This window comes from Sinocyclocheilus rhinocerous, unplaced genomic scaffold (assembly GCF_001515625.1).
Source record: "Sinocyclocheilus rhinocerous isolate Xijiao unplaced genomic scaffold, SAMN03320098_v1.1 scaffold2740, whole genome shotgun sequence".
Taxonomy (NCBI): Eukaryota; Metazoa; Chordata; class Actinopteri; order Cypriniformes; family Cyprinidae; genus Sinocyclocheilus; species Sinocyclocheilus rhinocerous.
Genome location: NW_015658750.1, coordinates 139748 through 160493, shown reverse-complemented (window position 1 = coordinate 160493; position 20746 = coordinate 139748). Strand labels below are relative to the sequence as shown.

At 36.6% G+C, this 20746-nt stretch overlaps 2 protein-coding genes across 3 annotated transcripts in view; one reads left to right on the top strand and one right to left on the bottom strand.

The window, feature by feature from the left end:
* The first annotated feature begins 1224 nt into the window (after nt 1–1224).
* LOC107722894 (39S ribosomal protein L12, mitochondrial-like) lies at nt 1225–5582 on the top strand. 2 transcript variants are annotated; one of them, XM_016531390.1, is made up of 6 exons: nt 1225–1450; nt 3549–3741; nt 4177–4254; nt 4809–4946; nt 5160–5314; nt 5409–5582. In XM_016531390.1, the coding sequence occupies exons 1-5, from the start codon at nt 1389–1391 to the stop codon at nt 5274–5276; spliced, it is 588 nt and encodes a 195-aa protein (XP_016386876.1). In that variant the 5' UTR covers nt 1225–1388; the 3' UTR covers nt 5277–5314; nt 5409–5582. The 2 variants fall into 2 exon arrangements, with proteins under 2 accessions (XP_016386876.1, XP_016386875.1); XM_016531389.1 differs by having other exon boundaries at nt 5160–5582.
* Nucleotides 5583–9803: 4221 nt separating this feature from the next.
* The window catches only part of LOC107722882 (interferon-induced GTP-binding protein Mx-like), a 50232-nt gene continuing 39289 nt past the window's right edge, over nt 9804–20746 (bottom strand). Inside the window, exons 3-11 of the mRNA XM_016531376.1 lie at nt 14525–14679; nt 14268–14406; nt 13972–14170; nt 12340–12418; nt 11938–12060; nt 11360–11501; nt 10972–11130; nt 10472–10767; nt 9804–10181 (exon numbers count right to left, since the gene is read on the bottom strand). Coding sequence (XP_016386862.1) covers nt 9948–10181; nt 10472–10767; nt 10972–11130; nt 11360–11501; nt 11938–12060; nt 12340–12418; nt 13972–14170; nt 14268–14406; nt 14525–14679 — 1526 coding nt within the window. The 3' untranslated portion in view covers nt 9804–9947. The remainder of the gene's footprint in view (nt 10182–10471; nt 10768–10971; nt 11131–11359; nt 11502–11937; nt 12061–12339; nt 12419–13971; nt 14171–14267; nt 14407–14524; nt 14680–20746) is intronic.

Below are 20746 nucleotides of genomic sequence, written 5' to 3'. Positions count from 1 at the left end.
TGGACGGACAGATAGACAGACACAGATAGATAGATAGACAGATAGATAGATAGATAGACAGACAGATAGATAGATAGAAAGATAGATGAACGGACGGACGGACAGATAGACAGACACAGATAGATAGATAGACAGATAGATAGATAGATAGACAGACAGATAGATAGATAGAAAGATAGATGAACGGACGGACGGACAGATAGACAGACACAGATAGATAGATAGACAGAGATAGATAGATAGACAGACAGACAGACAGACAGATAGATAGATAGAAAGAAGGATGGATGGATAGATGGACGGACGGACGGACGGACAGATAGACACAGATAGATAGATAGACAGATAGATAGATAGATAGATAGATAGACAGACAGATAGATAGATAGAAAGATAGATGAACGGACGGACGGACAGATAGACAGACACAGATAGATAGATAGAGATAGATAGATAGATAGATAGATAGATGGATGGATGGATGGATGGATGGATGGACGGACGGACAGACATAGACAGACACAGATAGATAGATAGATGGATGGATGGATGGATGGATGGATGGATGGACGGACGGACGGACAGAGATGGATGGATGGATGGACGGATGGACGGACAGATAGACAGACACAGATAGATAGATAGATAGATAGATAGATAGATAGACAGACAGACAGACAGATAGATAGATAGAAAGATAGATAGATCATTTGAGTTCAACTATACAAGCCTTGTAAAAATCTGGGGACTTCCTTCGTGCATGCCTTTCAAGAAATTAACGAGTGCAACATAGGCATAAAAACGTCATAACGAACAGTGCTTTATATTAATTAATTTTATTTATTCTTAATTATGAAATCTAACATTTTAAATATTTTTAAACAGAGAGACGTCTCTAGAAGAATAACCTGCGTTACCCTGTAGCTATATTATTAATTATAGCGAGTTTCGAATTTCTGTCAGTGGCATTATTTCATACATGGCCTACTAATTTTAACTAAGTATTTCTAGGATTTTTTTTAGAGACTTTTATGTAATTTATGTAATGTGTTTCAGTTTAGAGACTTTTATATTAAAAACCCATGTGTAGGTTCTGTACTTTTTCTTTTTTGCCCATTGTTTTCTGAGACGATCGATCCTTAAATTAAGACAATTCTTGTTTCGTAAATGACCGTGACACAGGAGGAATTTAAATAAAGTTTTGTCCTATGGTTTTGTCCCTCCGGCGCAATGCATTGTGGGTAGGTCAGGAAGAGCCAGCGGAGGACGCCATGTGCTTCTGCTAGAGAGGTCTGACAGTCAGTCACACGCTTAGAGAGTTGTGTTTTTCGGATACTGGCTGCTCGTCCTGTCGCGTTCACTAAACCGGTTAGTCGTGTACTCGGGTCATGATGTTCTGCGGCAGATACTGCGTCCGGATCGCGCTGCGGGCCGCGGCAAACACACACCGGTAAGAGCCTGATAAAAGCCCCTGCGTCTCAAGGACAGAGAATTTACACTGAGGTGTCAGCAGTGCCGCTGTCAATGAAACAGGCATACTGATATTATTACGATCTAAAGTGCTCAGATAAACGTCTTTATCCTGCAGCAGATCTGAATCTCTGAACTGCAGAAATGAGGGAATGTGTATGCAATAGCATAGTTCATGTACTGTTTAGTGTTTACTTGATATCATAGCTAATGTGACTGAATATGAATGACCGTGTACCGGTATAGAAGGTCACGTGACTTCTGTTAATGAATCATAAATGTATGATTTCCTGTATATATTTCTAATGGTGGTCAGCCGATATCTAAAGAGTGGTGTGCTGACATGCAGCCTGAGACCACAATTGAAAATCTGGGGTTTGTTTTCTTGTTAACGCCTGGAAACTATTTTTAAATGGTTGAAATTAAGAAGCTGTGATGTCAAATTCATAAGCATGTAATTGTATGTATTATTGAGGCACTAATTAAATGGAAATACATTTGTGACATTGACCATGTGAACTCCTTTGTACTAAAGGTCAGCAGAGGTTACGCTAACCTCCTTAAGTTAAGAAACCTTAGTGTTACTAGTTGTAAGGTGATATCACTAATAACCTTACAGTTATAACTAATGATTTGCTGCAAAATGCCACAGGTGTTCTTTCTTAAAGGGGTTATATGATGTTGCTAAAAAGAACTTTATTTTGTGTATTTGGTGTAATGAAATGTTTATGCGGTTTAAAGTAAAAAAAACATTATTTTCCACATACTGTACATTATTGTTTCTCCTCTATGCCCCGCCTTTTTGAAACGCGTCGATTTTTACAAAGCTCATCGGTCTGAAAAAGCGAGGTGTGCTCTGATTGGCCAGCTATCCAGTGCGTTGTGATTGGCCGAATTCCTCAAGCGTGTGACGGAAATGTTACGTCCCTTACCATATTGTGATGCCTGCGGCAACCACATGTGACGACCATGCTGGACTCCGCTTCGTCCATGGTGAAAGCCGATCCGGTGATCCACAGCACTAAGTTGATGTATTTCCTCAGCGACCAGCATGGATCAGCTCTAGGCATGACGAAGCGGATATCATCCTCTTTTGGAAGACCAAATAAAGTAGTTTCGCTTTCACAACGAAGCACACAGCGTCTTCAGGACATGGCGGCAGCGGCAACGATACTACAGTGAGAATAAAAGTTATGCCTTCTTTCTTTGTGTGAACATTTGGGCGGTGTTATGCAAATCTTCCCACATTGTGACGTAGGTATGTGGGGGCGTGTTAGAACGAGCTGTTTTAGGTAGGCATGGCTGACTCTTAACTTTTATAAAGAATATCTCTTTGGATTTGAGACTTTAGTCTTTGCAACTTTACAGATCTTCTTTATGCACCAAGAGCTTGTAACACTTCAAAGAGAAAGGAAAAATTGAAATCGCATCATATGACCCCTTTAAATTAAAGCTTAAGATGCTTTTTGGATCTGGAGAAACAGGATCATCAGGTTTATGTGGAGCGTTTCACTCAAATTGTTATGCTGACTGTATATTGTGTAACAAAAAATGAAAAAGGGATGCATTTTCACTAGTGATCTCAGACGTTTAGACTTTAGACTCTAGTTGTTGATTTTCGATGGACACTTGTTTTATACTGTATGTACTGAATCATAAAAGAAATTAGAAAACTGAAGTTGTGTGTTGTTCAATCAAAAAATGTAGGCTACATTATATAATATAGGCCTACACTACCGTTCAAAGGTTTGGGGTTGGTAAGCTGTTTATTGATTTTTTTATTTTACTGTTTATGTACACCTAGGCTGCTTTTAATCGATGAAAAATACAGTAAAAACAGTAATAATGTGAAATGTTATTACAATGTAAAATGACACTTTTCTATATAAATATATTTTAAAATGTAATTTATTCCTGTGATGCAAAGCTGAATTTTCAGCATCATTACTCCAGACGTCAGTGTGTCATGATCCTTCAGAAATCATTCTGGTAACAGAGATAGAGAATAGATGCACTGTATGGGGTTGGTTTCTGCTTTATGTGCTCATTATTGTTGTCTGAATGGACTCATTTCACAGACACAACCTACAGACGGCAGCACTGTGTGCCCTGCGAACACTCAAGACCAGCCCTGTCAGTCCGTCTGATGCTATTGCAGCACCACCTTTTGATGGGGCGCCCAAGCAGTACTCTCCCAAAATCCAACAGCTGGTCAATGACATCGCCAGCCTCACGCTCCTAGAAGTGTCTGACCTCAATGAGTTACTAAAGGTGCAGCGCACTGTCAAAACACCAGCCAAATAACAATGTTTAATGCAAGACTTAAAATACAGCAGACATCCACAATACAAAGTGTTCACCTGCATTTTTTTTACTGGAACTTCTGTGTAATTTTTGAGTGATGACACGAGAGATACTTAATTGTGTTTGAAGTGCACTTGTAGTGTACTTCAAATCTTAAAGTATATTTAAAAAAAAATAAAAACTCTGCTTGCAGATATAATATTAATGAAATAAAAGGCCACTTAAGTGTACTGTCTTTTGTAAATGTTATGGTCAAATACAGTTCTTCACTAAATATGATGTTGCTGAATTTGAAATCAGCTGCAGAATAACTGTGAACTATATTCACTTATATCGCCCAGCTCTAATAGTATGTAACCTTTACTCCAAACACTGATTTAAATGTGTTTTTGTCCCCGTCAGAAAACTCTGAACATTCAGGATGTTGGAATGATGTCCATGGGCTCAATGGCAGCAATAGCAGCTGCTCCTGCTGCTGAGGTATGACTAATGCTTTATGATTTAAAATGTAATAGATCATTAATAATTTTTGGTTATTAAAGTTTGTGTCCTACATTTTGTGTGTGATTTTCAAAATGTGAAACATTGTTTAAAATTTGAACAGCGAAGAAACAACATAATTTGGACCATTTTACGTGGGAAAACCAATAAACTCTCATCTAAATTTGTACAAATTTTAGTGTGGACTGTTCAAGATCAGCATCCCACTCTGTTACTAAAGTTGTTGTGAGAATTTTTTGGAAAATCTAAGTTACCACAAACTAGTCTCAAACACATTTTAATTTCTTATTTGTAAATTATGCATTTATTATGTAATATTAACACTTATTGCTTACTGTCAAGAGTGCACAAATCAGGGTTTTAGGCTGTTTTTAAAAATGTTTGGTAAATTTTTTTGCAAAAACCCCTTAGAAAATGGATATAAAATCAAACATCTCATTCTCAGGGTTTGATGTCATATTGTGTTTTTGTGCAAAGTGCATCATGTAATACTTTGAGTTTTTTTTCCTCTGATGTTTTAACTGAATTTGCAGGCGGTAGAGGAGGAGGCAGCATCTGCAAAGAAAGAGAAAACCCATTTTACAGTCAAACTGACAGAATTCAAGGCGGCTGATAAAGTGAAACTGATTAAAGAAGTGAAGAATTGCATGGAGGGCTTGAATCTTGTACAGGTAAGGTGTTTTTAGTAATATGAGGATTTTTTTATAGGCTGCAGTGGCATGAATCAGTTAGTTGTCTGTGTAGTTTGTTCCCTATCTGTCAAATATCAGCAGACAGCAATGCAGCTCACAAGCTTTGCAACCCATTCATGTGACTTACTGCTGTTTTTCTTGTCTAAAAGGGTTGTAATGTTCTTCATTAATGGTTTTCCCTCCCAATTGCAGGCCAAGAAGCTTGTGGAGTCTCTACCTCAGGAGATCCGGGTGAATGTGTTTAAAGATGAAGCAGGAAAACTGAAAGCAGCACTTGAAGCAGCAGGAGGCACTGTGGTGCTGGAGTGAATATCTGCGCCGGCCCTTCACTTGATTAGTTGTTACCTGTCAGTTATCGTTTTGTTCTGTTTTTTTACAAAAAAGATAAAAGGAATCTGAAGAAAACTAATGATGCCTTTAAAATGACCACTTGGTCCACAGGAGATGGTCTGGGTGTTGAACTCACAGACTGAACTCTGACAGGCTCGGAGCCTGCAAACACACCACCCATCACCGACTCCTCCATCTGTCCTTTAGCTACACATGAAACTGGAGCTGGCCTGACAAAGGGATGTGATGCTATTGCTTGTGGTTAAATAAACATGATATACTGTACTGTGTATCGTAATGCATCATCATGAGCAATAATCAATACATTATAAAATACAATTTTTGCCAGAAGTGAATAATTGGTGATTACTGCACACTGACTGATCTCAGTTACCTTTAAAGGGATATTTCTACTTCTTGTGGCGGGAGGACCAAAGGACAGACACAGTGGGTGTGGCGTTTGTGCTCATGCTTTGCATCGTCTCACACGTAGCGCTTTTCTAAAATGCGGCACTCAAGTTAAAAAATAAGCTTAACTTTCAAATAACATGTCTCCAGATATTTTTTTCTTTTTCCGATTTCACTGCTCACATCTCATGTTTTTCGACACTAAAACACCCATTCTGTGAGAATGACCCCTGAACATTCTGCTAAACGTCTCAGAATAAAATACAGGTTAGAGACAACATGACCGTGAATGAATGAAGCCAATTTTCGTTTTCGAATGAACTATCCAGTTAAGCATGTGATAATGTGTCAAGCATTTTTCTCAGTTTTAGTAGTGGTGAAAAACGTGTGTGTCTGAATTTCAGTTAACTGTGCTGCCTAAATCAGAGAAATTTGCCTGACCTCGAAATATATTGAAAACATATTCTCTACATCAAGAACTAATATTAAAAAAGATGATGAATGTCTTGTTAGGTGTGTCATATGAGGGGCTACAGAGGAGTTTATGTCACTGAGACAATAATATCCTCCCAGCTGTAAACAGTAAATACCAAGACTCTACCTAATTGCTAAATTTAGATATTCACATTTCTTAATAATTAAGAAAAAAGTGACAATACTGTCATCTTCAAGAAATGGCTAAAAACATCTCTTCTATCTAAACTTGATCTTCTAACACTAGCACCCTCTATTCTATTTCTATTTTATCTACTTGTTTTCTTTTTATTTAGTTAAAAAAAACTTGACCCTTTAACACTGGCACTCTCTATTCAATTTCTATTCTAACTACTTTACTTTTTATTTTTTTTAAATGACCCTCACTAGCATTCTCTATTCATTTTTCTATTTTATCTACTTGTCTTTTTTTATTTATTAAAAAATAAAACCTTGCTATGTGTACTGTGTTAGACTAACCAAGATGTGTGACAGCACTTACATATTATTGCTCTTTTAATGGTTGGGATTGCTTCTATTGTCCTCATTTGTAAATCGCTTTGGATAAAAGCATCTGCTAAATGACTAAATGTAAATGTAGTCTAAAGGCTGGAATACACTACACAACCTTTGTCCAGATTTTTGCCACAGCTTACAGTCTTTAGAAGGTGACAGGTGCTGACAAACTGAGTCAGTCTGCAGATTTTGGGCTGTCAGACTTCACCGATTATGCAGCAAATCGTGTGATGTATGATGGACAGAGACTAATTTTTTCGCTTCAGACTATGGCTCCATCCAATCGGGTGATATTAAACATGTTTGATATTTTGAGTCGATTTTAGAAATGTTGTTTTCATTTGTCACATGTCTTAGGAATTCAACAGGAGACAAACCTGTTTTACACGTCACTCAAACAGAGAAGCGGGCAACTATTTCAAATCATCAATTAAGGGAAACTTAAGTACTGAGCTCAACTTAAGTTGAGCTGTTGTGTGTTTGTGTCTCTCTCTCTCTCTCTTCATACAGTAAAATGGCAGAAGCCAGAGTTTCTGAGGATGAGTTCATGTGTCCAATGTGTCTGGATCTCCTGAAGGATCCAGTGGCCATTCCCTGTGGACAACTGTGTATCGTAATGCATCATCATGAGCAATAATCAATACATTATAAAATACAATTTTTGCCAGAAGTGAATAATTGGTGATTACTGCACACTGACTGATCTCAGTTACCTTTAAAGGGATATTTCTACTTCTTGTGGCGGGAGGACCAAAGGACAGACACAGTGGGTGTGGCGTTTGTGCTCATGCTTTGCATCGTCTCACACGTAGCGCTTTTCTAAAATGCGGCACTCAAGTTAAAAAATAAGCTTAACTTTCAAATAACATGTCTCCAGATATTTTTTTCTTTTTCCGATTTCACTGCTCACATCTCATGTTTTTCGACACTAAAACACCCATTCTGTGAGAATGACCCCTGAACATTCTGCTAAACGTCTCAGAATAAAATACAGGTTAGAGACAACATGACCGTGAATGAATGAAGCCAATTTTCGTTTTCGAATGAACTATCCAGTTAAGCATGTGATAATGTGTCAAGCATTTTTCTCAGTTTTAGTAGTGGTGAAAAACGTGTGTGTCTGAATTTCAGTTAACTGTGCTGCCTAAATCAGAGAAATTTGCCTGACCTCGAAATATATTGAAAACATATTCTCTACATCAAGAACTAATATTAAAAAAGATGATGAATGTCTTGTTAGGTGTGTCATATGAGGGGCTACAGAGGAGTTTATGTCACTGAGACAATAATATCCTCCCAGCTGTAAACAGTAAATACCAAGACTCTACCTAATTGCTAAATTTAGATATTCACATTTCTTAATAATTAAGAAAAAAGTGACAATACTGTCATCTTCAAGAAATGGCTAAAAACATCTCTTCTATCTAAACTTGATCTTCTAACACTAGCACCCTCTATTCTATTTCTATTTTATCTACTTGTTTTCTTTTTATTTAGTTAAAAAAAACTTGACCCTTTAACACTGGCACTCTCTATTCAATTTCTATTCTAACTACTTTACTTTTTATTTTTTTTAAATGACCCTCACTAGCATTCTCTATTCATTTTTCTATTTTATCTACTTGTCTTTTTTTATTTATTAAAAAATAAAACCTTGCTATGTGTACTGTGTTAGACTAACCAAGATGTGTGACAGCACTTACATATTATTGCTCTTTTAATGGTTGGGATTGCTTCTATTGTCCTCATTTGTAAATCGCTTTGGATAAAAGCATCTGCTAAATGACTAAATGTAAATGTAGTCTAAAGGCTGGAATACACTACACAACCTTTGTCCAGATTTTTGCCACAGCTTACAGTCTTTAGAAGGTGACAGGTGCTGACAAACTGAGTCAGTCTGCAGATTTTGGGCTGTCAGACTTCACCGATTATGCAGCAAATCGTGTGATGTATGATGGACAGAGACTAATTTTTTCGCTTCAGACTATGGCTCCATCCAATCGGGTGATATTAAACATGTTTGATATTTTGAGTCGATTTTAGAAATGTTGTTTTCATTTGTCACATGTCTTAGGAATTCAACAGGAGACAAACCTGTTTTACACGTCACTCAAACAGAGAAGCGGGCAACTATTTCAAATCATCAATTAAGGGAAACTTAAGTACTGAGCTCAACTTAAGTTGAGCTGTTGTGTGTTTGTGTCTCTCTCTCTCTCTCTTCATACAGTAAAATGGCAGAAGCCAGAGTTTCTGAGGATGAGTTCATGTGTCCAATGTGTCTGGATCTCCTGAAGGATCCAGTGGCCATTCCCTGTGGACACAGTTACTGTAAGAGCTGTATTACAGGCTGTGTGTCAGGAATCTTACTGTGAAACTCACTTTGACAGTCACGAGGAGTTTCACTCTTGTAAGCCACACAAGGTGATTGATGCCACTGGACAACTGAAGGACATGATCTTCTGTAAACATGATAAAGAGCTGGAAATGTACTGTATCACTGACCAACATAACAGGAGTGGTGGTAAAATGATATATATTATCAGTGTACACTTCCCGATAAACCACTCAATTCAATTCCATTCAATTCAAATTTATTTGCATAGTGCATTTTACAATACACGTCGTTTCAAAGCAGCTTTACAGAAAATGCATGCGTCTACATTACAATTTAGAGTGATCTGCTTTCAGGAGTAAATTTGTCCAAGTAATGTTCATTTCACAAATGAACAGTTCAAGGTAATAGAATCATCGAGTTTGCTAACATGAATTAGTTTTAGGCAGAAGCTCATTAAAGTGATTATTACAAGTGTAATCATAATGATTACAATATAGAGAAATAGGTAATCTGAAGTCTTTCTGAGGCTGGATCCATGCAAACCATAACCAGTGCACCAATGCATTTTCAGATATAAACGTTTCACATGAAAACACACCACAAATGTCAAAGGGAAAGTGCAACCTACATAGAACAGATGTGATCTTTTATCTTTCAAGGGATGAAGGTGTCTTTAATTTCCACTCACAGAACATCATCATGACTAAATGGGAAAAAATGCAAAAATATATATTTTCATACAGTATGAATCATTCACAATAAGACCAGTAATATGCAATAAGAAAACAAATATAGGGAATTTTGAAAATGAGGATTTTCCACCATTTGTAGTCTCGCAGGGATGCTGGAGCCGCAGTGTTATGGTCAGCAGGGACTCAAACCAGGGACCTTGATGTGAGTGATAGTTCTACCCACAGTTATGCAGAATGCTTATACTTTGACAGTGCTATACCAGCTCTCTTCAGGCGCTTCAGTTGCTCTCTCAATTCATTCCTCTTCCTTTCAACATCAGAATCTTCTTGGAGCAGCATTCCTGGATCGTTCTCTCTAGTCATGACAAGCATTTCACTCTGAAGCTGAGAGATGTACTTGTTCAGCATGTGATACTGGACTATCAGTGGAACTTGATTAGCCAGACGGTCAGAGGTAATCTACGAATACATACAAATTACATTCAAATTCAAAAAGGCAATATTTGTCACAAGACTTTGCAACAGAAATGGCCTTGTGCATGTAAAATATGGACTAAGATTTATTCTATAAAGGTGATGTGTTTATTTTTTCTAAGTTTTTTTCCCCCCTTTTATCCCACAGTTTGCAGAGAAATGATTGTATGGAGTATTTGAAATTTAGAAAATCTTTATTAGTGCAATTCTGTTAGGTGCCGCAAGTGGCACAGAGACTGCACACAGAACAAAGATTACTTATAAGGCATACAAACCGTTAAATAGGAGATGAGACGGTATGCCATGTCACGTACATCTTCTTTGACAAATGATGCCAGAAGCCCTTGACCTGATTTTGATTTTTGTTTTACAATGCATAGCTGGTTACTGTAGAGATCATCTTGGGAGTAAACAATCTTCTCCATCTTAAACTGTGAACGTATTTTCTTCTCAGCTTTTTGAAACTGCTTATCAAGAAAATAATCAATTTGCTCTTTCGCAGCTCTCACGAGGTGAGATAAGGCATTAAAATGAGTGTTAACGATATGGTCCACAGAGGAGCGAACAATGTCTGTAAATGTAAAAAAAAAAAAAAGACAAGAAAACAGGAGTCAATCAGAGGAGGTAAAACATCATCCTATACGCATAATTGCCACTAACTTTATGCATTCATGTGATTATATCAATCGTTTTGAAATGAAGTTATTTTCTTGTACATTAGTACAAAAATAAAAGTTGAGGGCACTGAAAACCATCTTGAAACACAGCCCTTCACCTGTGACATCTTTGAGCAGCTTTAAAGCAGGTTCCTCTAGCTCCTCAATGTATTCCTTGATAATGCTCTCAAAAGTTTTATAGTTTAAAAATCCAGGAAGCTCCATTCCTCTATTAGTCCTCATATCCTCTTCTACCTCAACTCTGAGGATGTCCTCCGCTTGAGAGAAAAGACAGACAAAATCAGGAAGAATACAACCACTGGCTTATTAGACTCCCCTGCAGCATGAAAGTTAAATGCAAACTGCATATGCCTTAAAGAGAAAGGACAAAATTCGGAAAAAAGTAATTAAAGAAAAGGCTGAATTGCACAAAACAAGCATCAATAATAGTATTTCATCCCAGATAGAAACGCTTGTATCTGTGAGTTCATTTTATTGTAAACTCACTCTTAATGGCTTTGGCATTCAGGACGGATTTCCAATTTTGAAATTCCCCCCTGATTTTGGAGAAGACCCTTGTGTTTGGTTTTTTTACATCCTCTTCTGCATTCTTTACTCTTTCAAGGGCATCATTGAACTGGCGGATTTTCTGCAGAGCACAAAATCTCATAACGTTACACATGTAAAAACAAAGCCAGATAACAATATTGCTGGGGTGGGCAAATGCAATTTTTATGTTTAGCAAAACGTTGCTTCAGTGCAAACTGAAAGATAAGAAAGGGCAATATATATATTGCATGTATGTTGTTTTCATGCTGTATATGTACTGTACAATAGACTTTATTCAAGTGGTCAAAATGCAAAAAGAAAAACTCGATAGTGTAAAAACATCTATACACAGTATATCTTAGGGTGAAATCGGTAGGTATAGTAACCAGTAACAATGATTTGAAACAAATATAATGTAATTTCATAGAAAACTTGAAGTCCAGCTGGGCTGCACCAGTGAGATTACAATTATGGAAAATAATATTTTAGAAGTTTAGGACACTTTAGCATACACCAAATGTGTGACCCCATTTTACCGTAACCAGAAATTTGATCTTCTCGTGTTCATCAAGAGGAACTCCATCACCCAGTGCTCTAAGATCCACAGACGTCTTCTGTAATTTCATGTCAAGTTGTTTCTGCAACTCTGGCAGTGTTTTCTAAAAGTACAGAAATAAGATGTACCCAAATCTGACTTTAGTTTACTCCAGACTTCTTTTCTTTAAGTCATATCCCTGTTGAAAACCAGGATATGCTGGTTAGGTATGTTTTGAAGCATGGAAGCTGGTTTGAGTTGGTTTAAGATGGCCATGTGCTGGTCCTAAGCTCAAATCAGCTGTCATGCTTCAAAACATACCTAACAGCATATGCTGTTTTCAACAGGGAAACTGTACTTTGTCAATGTTTCTGCTGTATGTCATGTAACTTTGCATACGCACAATGATGTGTTCAAACAATTCGTTTGTGAGTCTTTCTGCAAGAAAGGGTATTGTTGCTTTTCCTTCTTCAAGAAAAGACCTGTAAGGAAAGAAGTCATTTGAATAGTAAGAAGGAAGTTGAGGACAACTGGAGAATTTAGCATACTTTTTATCTGTAAATATTATAAATATTAACAAGAAAAGACATTTTTAAATACTCACAATGTCCCTAAGACCTGACAGATTGCAAGGGGCCATTCACACAGAACGTGTTTTTGCTTTGAAAACCATGAGACGCTATGTAAACACACACTAGACAGAAGTGTTTGACAATTGCGCTCACGTCTTACGCATGACACAGTGTTCTAGAAATGAGTCACTCAAGGTAAAAGTAGTTTGACTTTTAAAAAAGTCAAAGTCGTTTTTTCCCTATTCCACTGGAACCGTCTAGTGCGTGTTTACATAGAAAACAATGGGAAAGTAGCACAGTGCAATGGTAAATCAAGTTCTGTGTGAACAGCGCCTAATAGGTGTCATAGTGCCCTAAACACTGCAAACTGCAAATATAAAGTCCACCTCTGAGGATGCACCTCAACAAGAGTGTGTTGTTGCCAATCATTTTAATTTCCTGCCACAACGTTTCCCTGGGGTATTAATTTTCCCTGACTTTAGACTAGTTTCAGACTGCATATGGAGAAGAGCTGAAAACATGTGCTATCCTAAAATAATAAAAAAAATAGATTAAAAAAATGTCAGATGATTGACCAATCATGATGTGTTCAAACAATTCGTTTGTGAGTCTTTCTGCAAGAAAGGGTATTGTTGCTTTTCCTTCTTCAAGAAAAGACCTGTAAGGAAAGAAGTCATTTGAATAGTAAGAAGGAAGTTGAGGACAACTGGAGAATTTAGCATACTTTTTATCTGTAAATATTATAAATATTAACAAGAAAAGACATTTTTAAATACTCACTATGTCCCTAAGACCTGACAGATTGCAAGGGGCCATTCACACAGAACGTGTTTTTGCTTTGAAAACCATGAGACGCTATGTAAACACACACTAGACAGAAGTGTTTGACAATTGCGCTCACGTCTTACGCATGACACAGTGTTCTAGAAATGAGTCACTCAAGGTAAAAGTAGTTTGACTTTTAAAAAAGTCAAAGTCGTTTTTTCCCTATTCCACTGGAACCGTCTAGTGCGTGTTTACATAGAAAACAATGGGAAAGTAGCACAGTGCAATGGTAAATCAAGTTCTGTGTGAACAGCGCCTAATAGGTGTCATAGTGCCCTAAACACTGCAAACTGCAAATATAAAGTCCACCTCTGAGGATGCACCTCAACAAGAGTGTGTTGTTGCCAATCATTTTAATTTCCTGCCACAACGTTTCCCTGGGGTATTAATTTTCCCTGACTTTAGACTAGTTTCAGACTGCATATGGAGAAGAGCTGAAAACATGTGCTATCCTAAAATAATAAAAAAAAATAGATTAAAAAAATGTCAGATGATTGACCAATCTCATTAGATTATATCTCATGAACATCCTGCCTACATGCTGTATTTAACCCTATCATTTTTCTAGACATATAGACATGAAATGATTTGTGCTACACATTCTAAGAGAAATTCTTATTATCAGATTCACGTCTTGCCTGAAATGAGCATGTTCATCAAAAAAATGTCTTTCTTTTTCCAGAGCTCTGGCCAGATCAAGTTTGTCATTGATTTCATTCTGGCCTCGGCATTTAACAATCATGTAGCCCTTCTTCAGTGGTATTACTTCATTATTCACTGTTCTGACCACCGTCTCCTCCATGCATTTGTCCACTAAGTCCGGTTTTGTCAGAATACCTGCAGATTAAATATTTGTCTAAATTTCAAAACATGACAAATATATTTGACAATAATTCACTTATTCAGTGAGTAACCTATAAGAAATGTTACGAACCCAAAGTCCTTTCTCCGGTTGAATCCACTTTGGATGCCATCTGCAGTGCCTCAGTGGTGGCGATGTCAATGTTTGCTGGCACCACAACCAAACTGATGGTCTCTTGCCTTTGAATGAACTTTTCAATTAGATCTTTTATCTGTTACGGAAAACCAAAATTACTGAATGCAATACTGCAAAGATCAATGGGGCTAAAGTAGTATCTATACAAAATATTTGAATGCTGTAAACATTTCCATACACAAATTGCATCTTACTTGTTTGTCAATGTCTTTTGGCTGGTTGGCAGTGGCAACTCTAGCAATGCCTGGCAGGTCAATGAGAGTAAGATCAGGAACGTCACATGACTGGATTTCCAGAGTGATCATCTCATGACTGATCCCTTCTCCGTTTCCAGCCAATACTCCCTGAGCTACAAAACAATATATGGACATCATCCCACAGATTAAATATTCTAAAGACTCACATGGCATTAAAATTCTCAATGAACTGTATATTAATATACTTTAATGTGGAATAATACAGATCATATAAGACAATGGTAGCACTATTTTAACTGTTCATTCTTGGCTAAAGGAAAACACAATTAAATTTTTTATAATATAAATGTTCCAGGACAACTACAAGATTTTCCAGGACATTTTACATTTTTTCTCATTTTCCAATTTTGCAGGTTTTCCAGGATGAGTGGGAACCCTGAATACTGTCCCAGGTCTTAAAAACACCAAAGCGCAGTGCCCTTAACACACACTAAATCCACTTTAAGGGGTATTCAAAACTAAACCCATCCCATTATGCATCATGTTCAGGAACTCCCAAAATTGCGAGATGTCAAGGAAAACATTCCACTGTAAGTTAAATTAATTCGATATTACATATTATTTGGCAGTAAAACATAAAGTGGTGCTTTTACATTGTACATTTTATTGGTGCAAAGATGGGTATATGTATTTGGATCATGTACAACTGCTTTTTATCACTTAATTAGTGATAAAAAGGGGCAGTCGTGGCCTAATGGTTAGAGAGTCGGACTTGTAACCCAAAGGTCGGACTTGTTAAAGGTTTTTTTTTACTAATATGTTACATAACATCTTAAGAAGCCATTCTGAAATTAAACTAAATAGGCATAGTTGAAAAAGTCAAATGTATAATTAATAGCAGACAGCAGTATGGGATTATGCTCTTCTAAATGTCATATTACACGTATAAACGGTGTGGCCGGCGGATTCGACGAAGGAGCGTCCGGCGGGCTTGCGGCAACCACATGTGACGACCCCGGGCTGTACTCCGCTTCGTCCACGAAACAGCATCTCCACAACATGGCGTCGGCGGCAACAACAATACTACAGCGAGAATAAAAGTTATGCCTTCTTTCTTTGCGTGAACATTTGGGCGGCATTATGCAAATCTTCCCACACAGTGTGGGGGCGTGTTTAAACAAGCCGTTTTAGGAGGGCGTGGACAAGTCTTAACTTTTATAAAGAATATATTTTTAGATTTGAGACTTTAGTCTTTGCAACTTTACAGATCTTCTTTATGCACCAAGAGCTTGTAACACTCCAAAGAGAAAGGAAAAATTGAAATCGCATCATATGACCCCTTTAATAAAAACTGTTGCAGATCTCATGTCATTGTAAGTTTAACATTTCTTCACAGTTAGTTTCGATTTACTCCATCTGCCCCACGTGATTTCGGAAACATTGTATTTTGTAGCCTACAAGTCAGGGCCTGAGTGGGACCCATTTTCAGCCAGGGAGTTTACAGTAGTACTTTATGGAATGTAAAATAAAAGTGACAGAATTGCTGCAGTAAAGGCTTTATTGGCAAAATGAAATTGCTGTCAGTGATCATAAAATTTTTTTTAAAAAAAACTTCAAACCCTTTGCCTTTTGCCCTCTACTTCTCCTTCCCCCTTGTCAAAAAGTCAGAAAGAGCTTTATTACCAAGTATGTTTTTTTTACACACACAAGAAATTTGACTTGGTGACAGGAGCTTCCAGTGCAGAAGAAAGTATGGACATAGTGCAAACATACATGATAGTGCAGACATACACAGGAATTATACATAGGAACACTACTGTAATATAACACTTACATAAGAAAAACAGAAAATTAAATAATGCACTATATACTGAAGTAGAAATATAGAGGAAAAAACATGTAATTGTTTAAATGAATGTACAGATATGTTATTTACAAATGTGCCGTTCACAAATGAACAATTTTCAGTTTTCTATGTATAAATGTGTCAGCTATGATGGACAATGTTTTGTTATGAATGTTTTAATTGTTTAGGCTGAAGATAGCCTGCGGGAAGAAACTGTGGCACGGACCAGAACGCAACAGTTGGGAGAGTGGGTTGGGTGTGTGGGGTCCAAAAAGCTGTTTTCTTAGCCCTTTTCCACACTCTGGAGGTATAAAGATCTTGGAGGTTGTTGGGCAGGGGGGCACCAATAATCCTCTCAGCAGTCTTGACTGTCCGCTGTAGTCTCTTGATGTCTGATTTGGTATCAGATCATTTAAATATTTAGAAATAACTGATTCCAGTCTCAGTTGGAGGAATAGTCAGGTGTTGATGCTCTTTCCATTATATCAACATAGAGTAAAAAAGACCTCTTTGAATTGGTTTTGTTGATGCAGAACAACACAAAGAATCAGAGAGAGAAAAAATTATGCCTGGGAGAAGGAGAGGAATAGTTGTAGTAGGGAGAGGAGTAGTTGGATCAGAAAAAAAAGGAGAAGAAGAGGTAGGGGAGAGGAGTAAGCTGGACTATGCATTTTTTTTTGTTTGTTTGTTTTCCCCCTTACACTTGTGGAACCTATTGAAGCTTATTTCTGCCATGGAATATAAAGGGTAAAGGGTTAAATGTGACTTTTTTTCTTGCAATTGTGAATTTACAGTATCTCACAATTATGATAAAGTCTGAATTGCAAGATTTAAACTCGCAATTCAAAGAACAGAAGTCCAAATTGTGAGATAAAAAGGTCACAATTACCGTTTTTCACTTTTTTATTCTGTGTGGAAACAAGCTTGCATAGTAACCAAAGGCCATGTATGAATTTTTGTTGATCACTGGCATCAGCAATCATCCACATTCAACCCCAACCCACTGGAAAGCAATTTAAATCAAGGTTCCAATTGAATATCTGCATTGGGGACCCTATTTATTTCTATTGTACATTCTATAAAGTAATGACACATTCAGTTTTAGACAGTATGTTGCCAAGAATGAACACATTCAACACTTAAAAATGTAAAATAGGTTTCAGTTGAAGGTAACTAAATTACAAAAAACAATGGATGTTTATATTGTCTGTATGCAGGTAGAACTGAAACATGACAGGTAATTCAGTTTTTGTAAAGTCATCAGCTGTTGGTATTTTGACAGTCACTGTGCTATGATTGACTATACAGTATGTTCCTGTTGGATAGAAAAGTAGTGCTAATGTTTTGACCGAATAACTCGATTTTGAATCGGGTTTGCTGTGTTTTGATAGAGCTATTATATGTAGAAAAGGGTATTCAGCATTTTGAAATGTAGAGTTTGTATTTATTTAACAAAATCTGTAATGCAGAGCACACGTCACTTCACCTTCTCTTTAGAGTAAAAAATATATCTTTGAATCGATTTTGTTGATGCAGAACAACACAAAGAATCAGAGAGGGAAAAAATAATGCCTGGGAGAGGAAGAGGAATAGTTGGATCAGAAAAAGGGAGAAGAAGAGGGAGGGGAGAGGACTAAGCTGGACTATGCATTTTTATGTGTGTTTGTTTTTTTTCCCCTTACACATGTGGAACCTATGAAAGCCTATTTCTGCCGTGGAATATAAAAGGTAAAGGGTAATTGTGACTTTTTTTCTTGCAATTGTGAATTTAATAATGATAATTTAATCTGATAAAGTCTGAATTGCAGGATGTAAACTCGCAATTCCATGAACAGAAGTCCAAATTGTGAGATAAAAAGGTCACAATTATCGTTTTTACTTTTTTATTCTGTGACGGAAACAAGCTTGCATAGTAACCAAAGGCCATGTATGTTGGAATTTTTGTTGATCACTGGCATCAGCTACCATGGGAGCACCATCCACATCCAGCCCCCCACTCACTGGAGAGCAATTTCAATCAAGGTTACAAATGCATTTCTGCAAAAGGGACCCTATTTTTTTTCTGTTGTACGTTCTATAAAGTAATGACTCATTCAGATTTAGACAGTATGTTGCCAAGAATGAACATATTCAACACTTAAAAATGTAAAATGGGTTTCAGTTGAAGGTTACTAAATTACAAAAAAAAATAAAAAAAGGATTTTTATATTGTCTGTATGCAGGTAAAACTGAAACATGACAGGTAATTCTGTTTTTGTAAAGTCATCAACTGTTAGTATTTTGACTGTGCTATGATTGACTATATGTTCCTGTTGGATAGAAAAGAAAGGCTAATGTCTTGACCGAATGACTCAATTTTGAATCAAGTTTGCTGTGTTTTGATAGAGTTAATATATGTAGAAAAGGGTATTCAGCATTTTGAAATGTAGAGTTTGTATTTATTTAACAAAATTTGGTTTTGACCAGAAAATTACCTATTTGGCTAATTGTGTGATGTAGGTGTGTTGCTGTTTTAAGAGTTTAGAAAAAGTACTTTCAACACTTAAAAATGTAAAATAGGTTTCAGTTGAAGGTAACTCAATTACAAAAAACAATGGATGTTTATATTGTCTGTATGCAGGTAGAACTGAAACATGACAGGTAATTCAGTTTTTGTAAAGTCATCAGCTGTTGGTATTTTGACAGTCACTGTGCTATGATTGACTATACAGTATGTTCCTGTTGGATAGAAAAGTAGTGCTAATGTTTTGACCGAATGACTCGATTTTGAATCGGGTTTGCTGTGTTTTGATAGAGCTATTATATGTAGAAAAGGGTATTCAGCATTTTGAAATGTAGAGTTTGTATTTATTTAACAAAATTTGGTTTTGACCAGAAAATTACCTATTTGGCTAATTGTGTGATGTAGGTGTGTTGCTGTGTTAAGAGTTTAGAAAAAGTACTTTAAGTACTGGTAAACGCTTGTTAGCAATTGAAAAAAACTGTAATCGCCGATGCTAAAATGCCCTATAGGTCCGATCTAGGTGCCCCCGGACCGCGGATGCGCTCTCATAACGCCACTTCTCCCCTGCCCCTCCGGAGGTCTGTGCAGCATGCCACTGCTAGTATAGTAGCCTATAGTGTGGCAGTGGCTCAACCTTTTTGACTCCAAGGCCTCCCACAATTCCTACAACACAAAATTTGTGTATAAAATTAATTTTTTTTAAATGATTTTATTAATTTACACGACTTTTTCAGGTCTAGAAATAACACTTTTAAAACTACGCTACCTCATATATGCAGGTTTTTCAAGATGGTTATTGATGGGTGAATATCTTGATTTTTAGTCATATTTTAAATAATTTTGAGTCATCTTGAGGCCCCCTTGTAGTAGCAGTAGTATGCTATAGAATAGTATTGTATATAGTAGTAGTATACTGCAGATGTAAACATATTTAGGGAACACTTCCAAGGGGGCTACAGGATGACTTAAATTCATTTAATTATAGACAAATACAATTCTTTATTGCAATCTATGGTTCCATGAAGAACCTTTAACATCCATGGAATCTTGTTTAGAGTAGTGGTTTGATGGTTCACTGGTTTGATGACTGATAACATTTTCACTCATTTTGTTGCTAGCTTCATTGCGGTGAGTTGCCCTCCTCCTCAGAAACGCATTATAAACTAAACTTTACTTCTTTAAAGGTTACATTTTTATTTTATTTTTCCCTATGGTCCACTTATAATGTTGGTCAAGTAGTAATGTAGTAGTTTGATTTGATCATTTACACCTTCTCTCTCACTAAACAAGCTGTTTTTGCTACTGTGACTTTAAGACCATTCCTTTTTGGACATGTATTTAAAAAAAAAAATTTGTTGATGATTCCACTTAGTAGTTCAGCTTAGCTCGCTTAGTAACATTTCCATGTTTTCTTCACAGGGAGGTTGTGCTACTGTTCTCTGTCAGCCCATGGATGTGGTGAAAACCAGATTGATGAATTCAAAGGTGGAATACCAACAACAACAAAAAAACTAAACAAATCTGTATTTTATTTTGAATTTCCTTTGTTTAAAAAATTATCTTGCGATACTGTTAAAAAGTTTGGGGTCTGTAAGTTTTTGTTTTTGCTTTGTTTTGTTTTATTTTGAAAGAAAATTAATACTTTTATTCAGAAAAGGCAGATTAAATTGATCAAAAATGACAGTAAAGACATTTATAATTTCACAATATTATTGTTCATACTGTATTTTTGATCAAATAAATCCTTGGTGAATAAAGACTTGGTGAGCATAAGAGACTTCTTTTAAAAACATTTTAAAAAAATCTTACCCAAACCAAACTTTTTAATGGTATGTATATGTATATATATATATATATATATATATATATA